The sequence below is a fragment of the Simochromis diagramma genome, unplaced genomic scaffold (genome assembly GCF_900408965.1).
Source record: "Simochromis diagramma unplaced genomic scaffold, fSimDia1.1 OVJJ01000603.1, whole genome shotgun sequence".
Taxonomy (NCBI): Eukaryota; Metazoa; Chordata; class Actinopteri; order Cichliformes; family Cichlidae; genus Simochromis; species Simochromis diagramma.
The window spans coordinates 13,475,377-13,493,598 of NW_024387414.1; the positions used below are offsets into that span (position 1 = coordinate 13,475,377).

The 18,222-nt window shown below is 39.2% G+C and overlaps 1 protein-coding gene across 6 annotated transcripts in view; it reads left to right on the forward strand.

Moving 5' to 3' along the window:
- ush2a (Usher syndrome 2A (autosomal recessive, mild)) overlaps window positions 1–18,222 on the forward strand; it is a 216,232-nt gene that overhangs the window by 139,285 nt on the left and 58,725 nt on the right. For all 6 annotated transcript variants that reach the window (XM_040011777.1, XM_040011776.1, XM_040011778.1 and 3 more), the window contains 5 exons: window positions 4,815–5,017; window positions 5,105–5,217; window positions 6,092–6,320; window positions 7,586–7,754; window positions 7,881–8,102. In XM_040011777.1, coding sequence (XP_039867711.1) covers window positions 4,815–5,017; window positions 5,105–5,217; window positions 6,092–6,320; window positions 7,586–7,754; window positions 7,881–8,102 — 936 coding nt within the window. The remainder of the gene's footprint in view (window positions 1–4,814; window positions 5,018–5,104; window positions 5,218–6,091; window positions 6,321–7,585; window positions 7,755–7,880; window positions 8,103–18,222) is intronic.

Here is an 18,222-nt window from a genome sequence, read left to right on the forward strand (position 1 = left end):
CTTTTGAGCCATGGAGAAACCTGAATTGGGTCATGTACAGTTTCTTAGGACTTTCTGCATTCTTGTAAGAAATTGATTCAGGTTAAAGATCAATTTTTAGCAGCAATGAGTTGAACTAATCATTTTTGGTATGACCAGTTTCTCACATGGCTGTGGAGGAATTTTCAGAGGTTCTTTTGTGGCAATCTGACAAGCAAGCAATATTTCTTCAGTCTTTTTCTAATTGAACTCTCATGAACTTCAATAATTAGCATGAAACTTATATGCATGTTCAACAAGGAAGATCTGTAATCACTCATCTGGCAGCTTTACTGGGTACTTTTCTGTTTACACGTCAACCACTTTCCCACGGTGTCAGTCTCAACGCTGACATCATTATTCTAGTCCAATCATTGTCTCGCCTGCCTTCTTTGAGCACATCAGCTCTACTTTGCATGGTTTAAATCTGTGCTCTCTGTCATTCTCCCTTTCAGATTGTTTTTCGTGTAACCCACCTTCTCCCCATCTCCACCTCAGACATCTCAGCCAGAGCTTTATTCAAGCCTCAGTCTTCATCTTCACCACCACCAGCATCTAGACTCTGGAGGGTCCTGTCCCAAATCTGTTCTGCCCTGATTTCTAATCGACAAATACATTAATTTCTTTATCTCTATAGATCATTTCTTCCAAGTGATCTCTCCTTATTGAAATGCTAACTGAGGAAAGGGTCTGAGATGTAGCTCTTGGATTTTTTTGGAGTTTCTTGGAGTGTTGTGTGATCTTGGGATGACTTTGTGGAAGCTTCCACTCTTGAGAGAACTGTGGTATTGTGTTACGTATCTGAATACTCCACACCAGCAAGCTACCAAAACTTCTTCGTTTATAGACGTGATCACACTTGCTGATGATCAATTAATTAAGCACATTTGATTAGCAGCACCTAACAGCTACTTCCTCTCTTAATTCCTATGGAAGCAGTAAAGGTGTACTTAGATTCTCAGAGGACTGTGGAGAAAAAACTTTTCTTTTCACATGACTGTACATTGCTTCAATTCAGCACACTTAAGTGTTGTGCCTGGGTTAACATGGATTTCTCTCCGACATTGTGCTTCACAGGAGATGTTAAACACATCATGTAGTCAGGCATGAAATCAATACAAAGTGTGTGAGGCAGATTTAAGGTGTTGTGAATTGCTTGTTTGCACCATAAGCAAACAAACACACAAAAATTGCACACATGCTATATAAACACAAGCTTTGTTCTACCACTAACAAAAAAAGAGTTTGAATTACTGTGCTTTGCAATACAATTAACAGTTTACAATTCACAAGAACGAAGTGAAAAGTCAGGTAGAAGTAACAATGATTTGCCAAAATTAAATACATTTAATTTTTAATTTATACCAAATACCAACATTTACGGTAAGAGACACACAGACATATTACCTGTTGATGCAGTTAAAAACCCGATGTGGGACAATAGGATCACATAAACAATACATCAGAATGTAAAGCAGCACGATTCAAATTAGTTTATTCATGTTCAGTAATTCAGCTCTGTTGCTTTTTTTTCAGTTTTTGGATCATGGTTTACACAATAGTAGAGCTGCAGCTATCTATTATTTTAGTAATCAAGTATTCTATTGGTTATTCCATCGAGTAATCAGATAAGAAATACTTTTACCTTCTAATGAGCAATAACAAATATTGAAAAAAGAAAAAAACACATCTGTCAAAATAAACTGCTCATTGGTTTCTATTTTAGACATTACAGTATTTTAATAATGTAACTACATACGACATCGGTATTTACATACCATATTAAAATGTCATTTAAAAAAATAAATAAATAAATCATCATAAATGTGTTATTATCAAATAATATAAGTTAGACATGGAACCTAAACTAAGGCATAAAATAAAATTGCCTGTACTCTGTCTTTTTGGAAAACTTTCTTACATTAATTGGAGGCAAAAAATAGTTCTGACAGTGTTGTGTCTGCTGCAGGACATAGATCGGGTGTGTGTTTATGTGTGTGTTTAAGCCTTTAAAAGAGTGTGTGGTGGCTGCAATGAAGAAAAGCGAGTATATCAGCTGAAGATTGTCCTGTACTTTGATGTAGAATTTTGTGCCCCCGAAAACAGATGTTATAATGGTTTAGAAGTTAATTATAAATTCATAGTTTATAATAATTCAGTGTCCAACCTAAAAGCCCCAACTCAGTGGCTTAGAACTTTACTGGCCCATTTCGTTCTGTAAATATAACAAATATTTCCCAGGATGGAAAAAAATCTTTTATATTTATATTTTAAAATGTTAATAGAGTTCCATTAATATAATATTATATATTATTTTCTTTTATTATATATTATTTATTACTTTAAATCTGATCTGAAAAATAATGTTATGAAAGCTTTGAAATAAACATTGTGTAGTACACCTCATGCCTCCCTATAGACTCACCCCTGTTTGTTGCAGGTGTTGCAGGTCAATGCAATCGAAAGTGGTCTCACTTTCTATTGCATTGACCTGCTGTCAGCAAGCAGCCTAATTTAAACATGTGTCAGACTAAGTTAACACTTCATTGCCATGTTTTATAGTAGCTCTACTTCTGTTGCTTTACTGTAGATTTTCACTGTGTAAAACGAACAGCGGCTGATGAAGCAGCTACAAAGTTCACTTTTCTTCACATTGGAGTTTGTTAAACAGGTGCTTTGATTAACAGCTGTTGCCGTACATTATGGAAAACCATAACCACCAGAACATTGATTGACATCATTACAATACAACTCTAATACTGCATCATCTGTTCCCAGAGCTTTAGCTGTCTGCATAATCTGTTAATATTTGTAAAATGAACAACTGGCACTCCTTATCAGGATATAAAATCTGGAGCTTTGAGAGAGGGTATTAAGTGGAATATGATTATATCAGTTCTTGGATCTACTGGTATTTCCCTTTTCAATCAGGGTCAGCTTTTAATACTTTTAACCATGAATTGTTCAGGCTATCCAACTGTCATCCCTACTTTTCTCTCCATTTCCTCTTCAACTTTCAGCCCAGTCTCTTAGCATTCAAGAGTTATCTTTCAAATCACTCTGTGTAATCATATGTCAGAGGCCACTTACTACTGTCTGTAGTTTTATTTCCATCTTCACTTCCCTCTTTGAAAATCTTTCCATTTCTTTTTCCTTTCTCACACATCTCTTCCTTTCTCACTATAATCATATGTCAGGAGCCTCTTTCTTTCGCTCTAATCTGAGTAGTATAATAAAAAGTGCATTAAAAACATTAGAAAATCATTAGGTGCTAAAGGCAAAGCATGGCTCGTTTAACTGAGGGGGCTCCGGAGGTAATTTCATTATTTTACAGCCATAAGAGTGCAAGCTCACACACACACAGACACACCAAGGAGGTCTGATATATTTTAACTAATGTAGCTCAGCCCTACCAACCATCTTAACACCGCCTGCAGTCTACAGGGCAATGCTAACATCAGAACTAATTGGCAAGAAAAGTGCATGCTTGTCTGTGTGTGTATGAGTGAAAGAGCGCCTGTGTTCAGTATTGCGTTGATAATACCATCCTGCAGTAAATGAAATGTAGAGCTGCAGTTTGGGCTTAGGTAAGTGCTTTGGCAGCAAATGAATTGGGATAACGTCTCGTAGCTGGGTGCATTTTTACTTAGAATAATAGATGGAGTCTATATGATCACCCCTCTGACGCACAACCCGTTTCTCTTATCGAATTCCCTTTCCTTCTTTTTTATTTTTCTCTCACACTCTGGTGTTTCTCTCTTTGATTTTGAATTTTGCTCACTGCGTCTGTGATTAATTCTTCCATAGATACTCTTCTTTCTGCGTAATTCACTCCTCTCTTTTGTCCCACACTCTCTGAAACCCATTTCTTATACTCTAGTTTACCATCCTTTATTAATCACCATGCAGTAGGAGTTTTACATTTGCTAGAAGAGAATTTTAAAAAAAAAGTCAGCTAAATGAATTACGGAAAGGAATTAAGGGAATTACATGGAAGAGCCAATAAAGAAGAGAAACTATAATAACAGAACACAGAAAGAGGCAGTTATTCTGAATGAGTGAGGTGATCGTATTGAATCTATTGTTCTTAGTGAAAATGCATTCAGCTAAGGCAAGTTAACCCAATTCATTTGCAGCCAATGCACTTATCTAAACCCAGCCCACTGCTCTACATTTCATTTACTGCTACACAGCATTATCTACGCAATACTGCACACATGCAGACACACAGGTGGTCACCCTGCCTCTAAAACACAGTCACAGTTCCCTGTCATGTATGGATATATGGATACTCTCTGCTTCTCTCTTTTCTCTCTCTTACACACAGACACACAAAGACCTCTAGAGTTGTATGAAAGCAAATATGATATTCATACAATGTTTCTAATTAACATGCATTTTAAAATGTTCACCATGAGGAACACATAATTTTACCATTTATGTCACTGACTAGAATTTTTAGAATTTTAGAATTTGAATTTTTTTTACCATTTTAATGGTGTTTTTTTGTAAAAAAAAAAAAAAATAAATAAATAAAATAAATACAAGCCCTTTACAAGCAATCATCAAATGAGTTGTGTTGTGAAAGATTAGCACTGATATACTCTTTTACAGCTCTGTCCATCTATTTTTATAACAGGTGGTATGTAAAAATTTACGCGTGTTGCCAAAATTCTTGCTATAATTTTATCAAACATGGTTTCACGATGACATGTCTTGTGTCATGTTTACAGTTTTCATGATCTGAAATCAGTTTGTTTTCATAAATGGAGTCAATCATTGTGTGTACCTCACAGAGCCAGAGGGGATGTCTCCCCCAGAGGCGGTTCCAGTAAACAGCAGCACAGCACGTGTCCTCTGGATCCCTCCTCTTCGACCCAATGGTGCAGTCACTGGTTACAACATCTATGTTAATGATCGCCTTCATGGCAATGTAGACAACAGCTCAGGGTCATACCTGCTGGGGGACCTACTGCCTTTTACTGTCTACAACATACAGGTACTCATACAAACAAGTGCAAATATGCAAAGAGAGACATCTACTGTAAACATATGCATCATGTTTTTCTGTTGATGTGCTTTTTAGGTGGAGGTGTGCACAGTGTATGCATGCGTCCGGAGCAAGGTTACCAGAACTACTACTGTGGAGGACCTGCCTGCTGACTTGGCAACACCACATGCCCAAGTGATAAGTCCCAGGTAATTTACAAATGTACAGCCATTTTTTCATGATAGTAATTTTTTTTTCTTTAACTTTCTTTGACAGCAAAAATGTTCTGGCACAACCCCACCTGCTTCCAAGGTGCATGGAGAGGATGAAAGAATTCACAAAGCAGGAACTCCAGCAACACTTGAGGGAAGATGAACAACTTTAATAATTGACCAACTCGTTTCGGCTCATCATGCCATGACCCTGATGAAGGCCACAAGCCGAAACGCGTTGGTCAATTATTAAAGTTGTTCATCTTCCCTCAAGTGTTGCTGGAGTTCCTGCTTTGTTTAACTTTCTTTGAAAAATTTAAAAAAACATTGCAATTTTGTACTGTAAAACTAGATTTAGTTGACAAACTTTAAAGATTGCGATTAGCCTCTCAATTCTACCTTAAAATGAAAATAATCTACTACATTTTTCTCATTATAAAATTTGTTTAGATCATTGACGTTTTATTTGCAGCCAGTTAATGGCATATGAAATGTTTGTTTCTCATGTGTGATGCAAACCACATTGTTGCAGATCTTGCACTTGCAGAAAAATGCTGATTTGTGGCTTATTTTTCTTCTAGGAAACTGAGCAAGTTATAACTCTGTATGTTGCTAAAAAGGTCTTTCCTCTGCCAGATGTCAAGAGATTAAAAAAGGGGGGGAAATCAATAGTGTGAAGTGTATAAAGATACACACACCCTGACACGTAACTCAACTTTGTCAGGCATTAACCATGCATGAACGCGTGTGTATGTTTCAAAGTTTATGTGTGACTGTGTGGGTACAATTGTGTGAAAGGAGTGTGAAGGAGAGCATACCCCTGCCTATCGCTTTCATTTTGTTCTGGTTGCCCCCCTTCTCTCTCTGTCAGGGTGGTGAGATTAGATTGGTCCCATCCAGGCAGACCCAGTGGGATCATGCTGGGCTTTGAGGTTTTAAGACGTACCCTCAGATCATGTGCTGGTGGGTCAACAGGGATCACATCCGCCATGGGGGAGGAGTTAAATGGCACAGGTGGTTTAAGGTTTAGATGTTCCTACCTGCAGTGTCCGGCAAGTCATGGTGTGTGCAGCACGTCCTGCTTCCATCCAGACATACAGGTGATTATGCTGCCATCATTTTCTACTCATAAAAATATCTATTCTTTTTTCCAACCATGTTTTGAAGAAGGTCAGGTTAAAACAGTTTTATTCATATTGACATTTGTTTTGGGGTTTTTTTTTTTCAGTGTTCACTTTTTTCATCTTTTTTCTGCTATAATCGTCTCTCCCCTGCCCTTTCCACTTCAGTACTTTAGTCTCTTTTAACTAGAAGTTGCCATGAGTAAACATTAAAAAATTTGCTGTACAACAACAATGTGCAAAAGGAGATAGATGTCCAGGGTCTTGGCTGCTGATCTGAAGGGGAGAATGCATAATCCCTCAGGATAGTATGGTCGTCACCACAGAGACCAATAGGGAAGTGCGAACACTTCCTTTTCCATACACCCACTTTTATAAGGGATTCAGAATCAACCTCTCAGTGATTAATTTCTCTAAACAGATTAACTTGTCATCTGCATTGACTTCCATCCATATGTCATTGAATGCCAGCCAAGTTGGCACAGTGAATGCCTGCTATACATTTCTCCCCACATTACCCAGGGGCAGAAACAGTATCAACAACATATTTACAAGTACACCCACTTATGTACTGCAGGAGAATATGCTGAGATTTAGCACATGCAACATATGTGCTTAAAGAGAAGGGCTTTATTTTACAAATGTGTACACAACACACACACACACACACAGGCTGACAGTCGCCTCTCTGCACAGCTAGTCATGTGAGCAACATAAAGGAGTATGGATACATACTCTATTCGTCCTTGTTTAATAGAACCACATAAGTTATTTCCTTAATGTAGTCCCGAGTCCCAAGTTAGAAAAACAAAATGTCAGTGGGTTTTTTTTTTTGGCAAATATAAACAAGGAGTGATGGAAAATGTGGATTTTCTGACTTGATTATGTGAATATAATAATAGAAAGTGCTAACTTGTGCACCATGAGCTCCCAATCAGGATTGAGCTCCCAAAAAGTACCACTGTACCTTTTAGTCGGTCTAGAATTCATAAAGTTACAGATGTTATATGTTGAAAAGTTTTTTTTAGAGTCATGGCGTATTTGAAGAAACCCTGAAACTGTTAATTTTGGCATGAGTATTTCATTACAATCATCCTAAAATAAATATCCCCCGCCAAAAAGTTTTAATGGCCTCCTATTTGACTTGCAGTGCCACAGTCAATAATCTCAACTTTAAGTATTTGTTTGAGTTGATTTTATTTACATATCATCTTATATGTTTTTTTCAATTGCGTATTAAACAGGTTTGCTGCAGTGAAGTAATTTACACAAAGAAGCCACATCATCACTGCTGTGAGGACAGCTATTTGAGTTTGAATAACTCCTCCAACCCAGTCTGCTGCAATGGCAAACTAGTCCCATCTCTTCCTGACCATCAGTGCTGTGGAGGATATTATGTCCATGTGAAAACCAGTGAGTTCCAAATTACTTTATGTAGTGTGTTTCCACTAACCTCAAATCTATTGTGTTCTGCTTTCATGGGGTTTGCTCTTCTTCGTGTTGCTCAAGTGTTTACTTCATTTGTCCTTGTCTTTGTAGATGAATACTGCTGTCCTGACCACTCGCAGGGCCGGGTCTCTGTGGGGCTGGGTGACAGCTGCTGTGGGGGGGTTCCTTACTCAGTGACAGGCGGCCAGCTCTGCTGTAGTGGGACCCTTCATGATGGCTATGGGGTCCAGTGCTGTGGAGGCCAAATCGTGGATAAAACACTGGTGTGCTGTGGTGATGCTGAGAGGGGTGCAGTGCATAAATATGCTCCAGGTGAGTAAAGAAACACATGGGTCAAAATGTAAGCTAGCATTAGCTGTTGTTTGAGTGGTTTTTTTCCCAGTGTTGAAGACACGGTTGTTTAAGTCTGACAGCCTGATGAGTTGTCGTCGTATCAAATTTTGTCTGGAGACAAAGTAAAGGCCCTTTTAAAAGAAAACTAGTTGCTGTGGTGTAAGAAGGATTTTGTCAAAGTGAAGTTGGTGGTTATGACTTAATGTCTACCTAGGGAAAAAGCGACAGGAGAGTTGAGCAGAAGAAAAAGGTTGAGAGATAGACACATGGTGCAGGAACGTAGGGTCGTTTCCCTTTCTTTCTCTCCCGCAGTGTCCCAAAGCACCCGGATACCATGGCACAGATGGGACTGTGCGCGTGTGTCGGTGTGTTGGTGTGTGTAAATGTGTGTGCCATTAGACATCTTTGTCATGGCAGATGATGATGAAACACACTCAGGATGGCACCGTTGAGGGCACTGCCAAGCACACAGCAGGAGAAATACACACTCATTCTCTCTCATACGCACACACTTTTACACATTTAGGCGTTTTTCAGGCGCCCCCCATACACACACACAGAGTCAACAGGGTGCTCTCGGCAGGGTTTGCTTGAGTGTTGAGTGCCAGAGAAAAACACGTGGACTCTATTCATCACACATAAACAATGGCCCCATATGGGCTGGCCTATAGTACTCTGTTAGGCTATCCATACACACACTCACACACAAAAGCTCTACTTACGCAGAAATATATAAATTGCTGATTAAAAAAATTAATAGAAAAGAGTTATTTTTCTTTCTTGGCTGTTCTTTTTATTTTTTTTTACCCCCAACCTGTAGTTTTTATTGATTGTCAGTAAGACTCTTTTGGAAAGTTGTTAAGTGTTAACTTTCTTCCTAGTAATCCTTTGTAATTTAACATATATTATTATATTCCACCTCATCATGCCATTGCCCATTTTGTCTCATCTTTCTTTTCTTCTCCTCCACTGGATCCTCTGTTATCTCTTCCAGCTGAGCAGGCTATATGGTCATCCTTCATTTGAGGAGGCCTCCCAAGGAGTGCATATGCTCCCTACCTCTTCTTCCTCTCCATCTTCTCTTATTTCTCATCTCCTCTCCAACTCTGTCATCTTGTTTTACTCAACTCGTTTCCCCAAACTCTTCTGCTTCATCCTCTGGTCTCTTGCTCTTCCTTTTTATTCTCTTACAACGTTTTCTTCTAACTTTTCCTCCTCTCTCCCCTCCCTTCCTTTATGTGCCCCCTTCCCATCCACTCATCAGTCATTAGCGTTAGCTTCCCCATTGAGAACATATGGTATGATGGATCGTAGGGCTAGCGGCGCTAGCAAGGCTAAGGGCCATTTGCCGGGTGCATTGCGCTGTCGGGGAGCCCTGGGGCCAGCTATGCAACCTCGACCCCACACGTCTGTTTCAAGACAGTCACACACAACATGCACACAGCAACACTATTATAGGATAGGCTACTTAACCTTGGCACCACACACTCTCATTTCTCTTTCTCATTGAGTGCAAGGTTTTCTATTTTTAATGATGCAGAGAGACAAATTAATGTGTAAAAGACAGAGAAATGGAAAGACGGAATCAGAGAAACTAACAACATCAGAATATATGCAGGTCACTTTTTTAAAGTGAGTGAGAAACAAAAAGTAACTAACTCTATATTGTATAACATTTTGGTATAAACACTTGCATTGAATGAAAAAATGTCAAATTAAACAACTGATGCAGAAAGAAATGTAAGAGAAGGAGAAAGTATTAAAGAATAAAAAATACTGAGTTAAATGCAAACACACAAAAAAGATCGGAAGTGAGTAATAGAGAAAGTACAAGGAAAAAAACCCCAGAGGAGTGGTGAAGAGCTAGATGGAGCAGATTAAAGGAGGAGTGAAGGGTATCCCATTGTGCCCAGCTGATAGACTAGGTTAGGCTGATGTGATTATGGGGTCCCTGAAGTGCGATCTATCACACATTACCGTCCACACTGTCAACAACCATACACACACACTGCAGGGGAACAGCAATGCCAGGAGACAGCCGTCTGGCAACGGATACATGTACCGGCTTGTGTGCACATGTGCACACGTAGATAAACACACAAGCATTCAAACACAAACACAGCAACAATCAAGCATCAGTACACACACACCTGTATAAAAACTTGCATGTGATGACACACAGAGTTGCATGTGCTTGCACATTCATCCAAAAATATACACATAGACACATGTGCTTTGGGCTGGACTATTTGATTTAAAATGGGAAAGCTCCCAGTGTAAATCAAATGAAATTGGAGTGGGTCAGAAACATACCTCATCCAACCCTTCTCAAACACAAGAAATCAACACAACAACACACATCAGTGAGCAGGGTTCAGTCTTTCTTTCTGGTTGTCCTGCAGTAAAAGTTTTGGCATCAGTCTTACTTTCATTTTCTGAATTGTCTTCCACTCATTTCCGCTTGGGTATCATTATTTATTATTTCAGTGACTCATACTAAAATGTTTTAAAGCTGCAGTGACTTGCATGTGTTTTTGTTTTATTTGTTTGTTTGTTTGTTTGTTTGTTTTCCAACTCAAGCTCCTCTCTAGTGTTACTATCAAATTATTATATACTAATATTCTTTTTCCAGCTTATGACTATGATAATAATAGCACATCTGGAATGTATTCACAATACTTGACGTTCCGTATTTTGTCATAATCCACCCTTATTTCTAAAAACATCAAATTAATTTTGACCTCATAATTCTTCACACAATACCCCATATTGACAAAGTGAACAAAGTTTGCTTAAAATTATTGCAAATGTATTAAAAAAATAAAAAAATTATATATATATTGTAGTTTCTCCCATTTCCAGAACTCATCAGTAGGGATGGGTATCGTTTAGGTTTTATCCAATACCAGTACCAAACCGGTACTTTTGAAACGGTGCCGATGCTTAAACGGTGCTCGAACCGGTGCTTAAAGAATGGAGAACACAAAATTGGTCCAAAAACCTCTCATGTTCAGCTGTTTTTTTTGTAAAAAGATAACAATGTTAGCCTTTTCTGCAGCTATAGGGGATTTATGGCATCACTCTTGGCTGGGAGCAGTGCTTAAACAATGGAAAAAAACACAAACTTTGTCCAAAAACCTCTCATGTTTAGCTGTTTCCCTCTTTTTCTTTGGTCATTTCAGCCTTTTTGGCCAGGGTGAAGGGAGTATCTGCCATCAAACAAGAAGACAGCCGCATGTAACTACGACGGTGTTTGCTAGTTCACCTTACATGCATTAATTTAATAACGTGGTTAGTGTACTCAACGTAAATTACACACGAACAATATTAAGCTACTCACGCAGAGAAGAACGGCTGCTGCTGCCATCATCATCCGTCATCATTTCTGCTACACTGGCAGGGCTAGGGGCCAGGACTCTAATCTTCGGGTTTTTGGGGGATGTTGCTAACTCGGGGTCCGATAACAGGCAGCACACCCGCAGTAGATGTGCTCGGTGTGAGGTCTCGCAGCAAGCTATCAAATACGGCACATTTCTCGGTTTTTAACAAAATGCTATACGTTGCCAGGTGTTTCATCAGATTCCAGGTGTTAGCTCCTTTGCACAGTATCGCGTTAAAGCACTTGTTGCAGGCTGCTGAGTTTTTGCTGTGAAGTACAGCCAGACTTTGACCGCTTCACCTTGGGCATTTTTAATCTGTAGCTCTGCTCTAAAAGAACGTACGTACCTGGACCCGCTTACTATCCTCAGAAACGTAAAATGATTGGCTAGAATCCAAAGTGTATGACGTCTCAGAAAAAAAAAGCACCGAAATAAAGCACCGAAAGGTGCGCTGCTTTTCGGTCTGGTTACTACCGTTTATGTCAGAACCAGTGCCCATCCCAACTGATCAGTAGGGATGGGGAGCATCAGTGCATGGACATTTTTAGACCTCTCCAGAGATGTTCAGTTGGGTTCAAGTCTTTGTGCTGGCTGGGCCACTAAAGGAGTGCCAACAGAATTGTCCCAAAGCCACTCCTTGGCTATGTGCTTAGGGTCTTTGTCCTGTTGGAAGATGAACTCTTTCCCCAGTCCAAGGTCCAGACTCCTCTAGATCAGGTCATAGGAAGAATGACTCACAATACATTGCTACAGTCTCCCAGCTCCTGCTGACAAAAAACCTCCCCACAGCATGATGCTGCCACCATCATGTTTCACTGTAGGGATGATACTAGCCAGGTGATGAGCGGTACCTGGTTTCCTATTTATTACATCAGACCAGAAAATGTTGTTTCGTGTGGTTTTGGAGTCCTTTTGGAAAACTCCATGTGGGCTGTCATGTGCCTTTTACTGAGGAGTGGCTTCCATTGACCATTCTACCATAGAGGCCTGATTGGTTGAGTGCTGCAGAAAAGGTTGTCCTATTGGAAGGTTCTTTTAACCTCCTAGGACCTGGATGTGGACATCACATTTTGGGCTGTCTAGACCAAAATACTACATTTGCCTCTACAAGGGCCTGATATCCACTTACGAGGACTTTATACTGCCACTGCTCTATTGAAATTTTAAACAAATATCCTCATATGTGGATCTCATTTTTCTCAGAAACAAAAATTAGGTGAAAAAAAAATCTGGTAATTCTTTGTTTTTACATTCATTATGTGCCAATCAGCCCAAATGTCAAAGAGAAATTAAAAATGCATGCCATGGAAGAGTTCGGGTCTTAAGAGGTTAAAGTGACCATCGTGTTTTTAGTCACCTCCCCGACTAAGGCTCTTCTACCCTAATTTTCCAGATTTGCCTGGAGGCCAGCTCAAGGAAAAGTCCTGTTGGGATGATGGAGCCCACTGTGCTCATTGAGACCTTCAATTCTGCAGAATATTTTTCGTACCCTTGCCCAGATCTGTGCCCCTGTCTCAAAGGTCCACAGACAATTACAGTACTTGGACTTTATGGGTTAGTTTGTACTCTGACATGCACTGTTAGCTATGGGACGTTAGACTGGTGTGTGGCTTTCCAAATCATGTCTAGTCAACTGAATTTACTACAGTTGGATTCCAGTCAAGGTCTAGAAATATCTGACTGAGCATCTGTGGAAATGGATGGGCTTGAGCTGAGCTGAGTATAAATGCAAAAGCTGTGAATACATATGTACGTTTTATCTTAGTTTTTTACTTTTAATACGTTTTCAAGAATTTCAAGCAAACTTGTTTCACTTTGTTCTTTTGGTGTATTGTGTATAGAATGTTTTGGTGAAAAATAAGTTTAACCCTATTTGGAATAAGGCTGTAACATGACAAAAAAAAACAAGTGAAGTGCTGTGAATACTCTCTGGATTCAATGTACATTAGTTTTGTGGTGGGAATGTTTCTTGTGGTTGAGAAGATCCAGTCTGTCACCAATGTGGATCCACTGGAGCTTATTGTCCGTCTTTCCAGCCAAACTGGGTTTTTTTTGGGGTTTTTTTTATCTATCTGTTCAAATAACACTTACAGTACACACCTACAGTATATACCATCAGTAACAGCCAGCCTAATTTCTACTCTGGGCAATTTTGTAGTTTGATGTATTATTGTGATGGGCCATAATCCTTTCCTCAGTGTTCTGAGTTGTTACACAATAACACAAAGTCTCTGTGCTAAATCCTTCTCTTCCAAATCTGCTGGTTTGTTTAAACAGCTTCCATTTCACTTTCAAGTAGATTAAACACTGTTTGTTTTTGGACAAGAGAGCCTCAGTTTTCCCACAGTATTTCCTCCTGTGCTGCAGGTTCGAGACCAACTTTTAAGCTTTTCATTTGCTCCTCTTTTCTTCTTTTCCTGAGTTTGTATGTAAGATGTTTAGCTAAGACTTAGGTGAGATTAGATGGAGTTTAAAGGAACTGAGTTTGGCGTCTTTGGCCTCCCGTTGGTTCCTGACTCTCCTTAAGTCCCATGCCTCACTGGGCTCTATCATTTAACCTTTATACTTTTTCATTATCATGTCCAGATCTTTAACTCTTCAATCTGCCCTTCAACCCCATCAAATCCATCTCTCACTGTGGGTGCTACCATAAATGCCCTCCCCACTTCAATTTTTCTGCGAGTGAATCTTAAAAAATGTGTGCATTTCTTTAACTCCTTCTCTTACTCCCTCCCTCTGTCCCAGCCCAGCAGGCCCCATCCAGACGTTCAAGGACAAATCTGAATATCCCTTTTCACCGTTTAAGTGTTAAAAGCCTGCCGGTGCCGGGGTGTTATCTTAACGCGCCTTGCCGTGCCATCATCAGAGCGCGTGATGAAAATGGCTGTGATGATGCTAAAAGAAAAAAAGAGGAGGGGGAGAAAAAGTAATAATCAAATATGTTTTTCAAGGGCACAGTGACCATTTGCTGGAGGGAAATTATCCCAGTAGTTAAGCTAGCTCACTCTGAGCCTGGTGGAGTTGTGAGAGTGGATTCGTTTGTGTGTGTAAGTGTGTGCAAATGTGCAAGGTGTATTACTTCAACTTAGTGCATGCATCCTTTCCTTCTTCTCTGTTGCTGAGTGTTTTTGTATCTGTGTGAACATGTGGTTGCTTTTTTACATATATCTTTATGCACAGAGGCATAGATTCTTTGCATGTCCTTTGATTGTTTATGCCAAGAGATTCGCATCACTTTCTCTGTGTGTATGTATTTCGGTTTGTGTATGTGTGTTTATCATTGCCAAAAGCCCCTCATCAATGATGGGTAGCAAATGGCCAACGGTAGTGCATTCCAAACAGCAGCGTCTGGCTGCTTTAGAAGATCGAGTACTCTCTGAACACAGGAAGACATTTCTCTCTCTGTTAATGTATTTATGATGATGGCTTTTCTATTAGGTTTACTTTAATGACTGGCAAGAATAAAACCAGAGGCTGTCAGGAACACAGCACACAGATGAGGGGTGTGTGTGTGTGTGCGTGCGTGTGTTTGTGTGATTGTGTCTATGTTGTATTTGCGTTATTATATTTTGTTTGTGTTATTCTTGTTGTTACTTGTTTTGGATACATTAAAGTTGTAATTTAAAAGTATGCACACACATGCAGATTTACATTTACAGGAAGTGATTACTATTGTATGAAATTAAATATGCTTATCTGATACAAAGGTGGACATCGTTGCATTTAAAATAGTTTTATATCAGTACCTTTGAATGACCTTGAACAAGTCCAATAGGCAAATTGGCATTTCCGAGTTTGCCCTGTAATGCACATCTACTAAAAATCTGAGATGAGTTTGAATCTCAGTCCAGGCCAGAGGTCAAGTTTCCTGAAAAGCTTGTGAATGCAATAACTTGAGAACAAGACGTTGTGTGATTTACAAAATGATACCATAGGTGCATGTACTAGAAGGCTATGGAAAATGAGAATGTCTTTATATTTTTCCCATCCACTCTAAAGGGGGCTATTTTATGTATCATAAAGATCCTGAAAACTTTTTGGCGAGCAGATCGCATCCATTCAACACAGTGCTTGTGATTCCAGTAGATACACCAAGGGGTATTTCAGAAGCATCGCAGAAGGAGCTCTTCACTCTGTATCACCTAAAGTAGCACACATCAAGCTCCACAGAGCAAGTAAATAGTGCAGGAAGTCAAGCACAGGAATGGCATAACGACTCCTGAAGTCAGAGCTGGTGTATTCTTAGAATTGAAGTTGAGGAGAAAACTGGTGGATTAGTAGAAAGGCTTTGATATAATAAAAAAAAAAAAAGAAAAGTAAAAAAAAAAAAAAGAAAGGTGGGTGGCAAAGAGGTGCAAGAGTAAGTAATTGAGTAATTCAAATCCATCAGGACTCTCTTGAGGGGTGTTTTCATATTCTCCGTGTACAGGTTTCCTCCAGATACTTCCTCCAGTTTCCTCTTATAGTCCAGAGTCATGCATGTTAGTTTAACTGGGGATTTTAAATTGACCAGTGGTGTCTAAGCAGAAGAAAACGGAGGAATGGATAGATATTAATTATCATTAGTTGTAATCAGTATGTACTTTAAACCATACAAACAAAAATTTTATATTTACTGATTCTGTCATGAAATTTGTTTTATTTTAGAAGATCTCACTGCATACAAAAAAGAAAATCTTGCTCATTTCATATCATTTAGTTGTTCTTTTTTTGTGTTGTAAATCTGTTTAAGTCTTTTAGTTGTTGGTGTCTCCTAGTCCTCATCTCATTCTGTGTCCTTCTGACATATCGTTTAAGCACACATGAACAGCTGCTTCCCCTGTTTCAGTCTTTAGTGAATCCCTGTTGGGTTTTGAAATTTTAACTACTAGCAATCCATTTATTTGAGCTTAGCACTCACACAAACACTGAAAGCGTTTATATGCAAAGATGCATGTACAAGCACACGCCCAGCTGGTAATATTGCTGAGATTAGAAAAAAAGAAAAGAAAGATGTCAGAAAGGCAAGAGGACATCCCGTCAGCTGGGAAAAGAGTATGTGTGTGTGTGTGTGGATTTGATTATGTGTACGCTTGCTGCCTCAACATCCAGATGTGTGCGTTCCAGGGGAATACTGTGCACTGTGTGAGAAAGTCAATTCACAGTGATTTCATCTCTTGACATGGCATATAGTTTGGCCTCTATGGAGCAGAAAGTACACACACACACGTTTTTTTGTATTTCAAGTTGAAGGAGTTGCTCTTTCTTTGACTGTGATTAGCACAGAGCTGAAAGAGAACGTTTTCATAGGGCTCTGTACAGTTCTGTGAAAAACTAAGTTCACCCCACAATTCACTAGCCTGCACTTTCAGCGGTATTAACATGAATTTAACGGTTTCTTTATGACTAAATCAGTGTTTCACATCATTCTGGACGAATTTTGGCCCACCCTTCTTTATGATGGTGCTTCAGTTAATTGACATTTGCAGGCATTTTTTAATGCAGAGATCACTTAAGGTCCCGCCACAGTATTTTGAATCAGGTTCAGGTCTGGACTTGGGCTGTGCCATTGCAAGCACTTGATTCTTTAACCCTTCTAATTTATACTTGGTGCTGTGCTTGGGATCATTGTCCTGTTGAATGACCCATCCAGGTTTTAGGCGTCAGTCAGATGGCCGCAGATTTTACTATAGAATAAAATCTTTGGTATACAAAGGAGTTCGACTCAGTGACTGAACGGTGTCTAGGTCATACGGCTGAAAAACAAGCCCACCCGATCACCCCTCCATTACCATGTTTGGCAGCTAGTAAGGTGCTTGTGTTGAATTACTGCATTTGTTTTTTGCCACTAATATTTGAGTGAGTCTTATTACCCTGCATACAAGTGCAAAATTACCATTGTATTCGCTACCCTTCCATTTCTGTATATAAGCAAGAGAAAGTCTGACCGAAGAAACTGAAATAATAATGTCACAATCAAAGGATTAGGCTGAGTCATGTATGACTTTAAAAAATATTTGTAGCTTCCTAGTAAAGTCAGAAAAAACGAATTCTGCCTTTAGTGCGACCATCACCTAAAATTCAAGAAATAAAAAATTTCTAAAACTATCTGTCTTTCTAACTATAAATGTGTTCAAATCAGCCACAAATATAAAACCATTGGAGTGAAGATCACCTACCATCTTGTGGTATTGCAGTTCTCTGCTAAGAAGGTTTTTTTTTATTCATGCTATACATCTAAAACCTTCTCATGGCATCATGGGGAACAACCCAACAGCAGTAGCTGCCTCCCCAAAAGGACTGTTCGTAGCATTACGTCACAAAACTGCGAATGCTCACCTCGGACATCCCGGAAACCTTTGTGGTCAAGATTTTGGTTTTCTCAGGTTAAATCTACAAGAAAGATTATTCTACTCTTACTTTCATACTAGAATAAATCTCAAATCAAAGACATATTTAAAATATTTCAGTGGTTTTCCTATTGTAGTTTCATGTAGCCAGTATGTATCTGTCATGATCTATAATTTTAAGTAGCACACGATTTTTTTTCTCCATGAAACCTGCTTCAGCTTAAGTGTGTGCTGTTGTGCATAAACAGAAATATGTGTATGTGTACATTCGCTGTGCACTTTGTGCCAAACCCCTTGTAATATATTCAGGTATTTAAAAGTGTTTGGTTTGTTTAAAGTTGTAGAGGGGTTTTGGTCTCCTAGAGAGCTCGGATAACCCTAATCCACAAC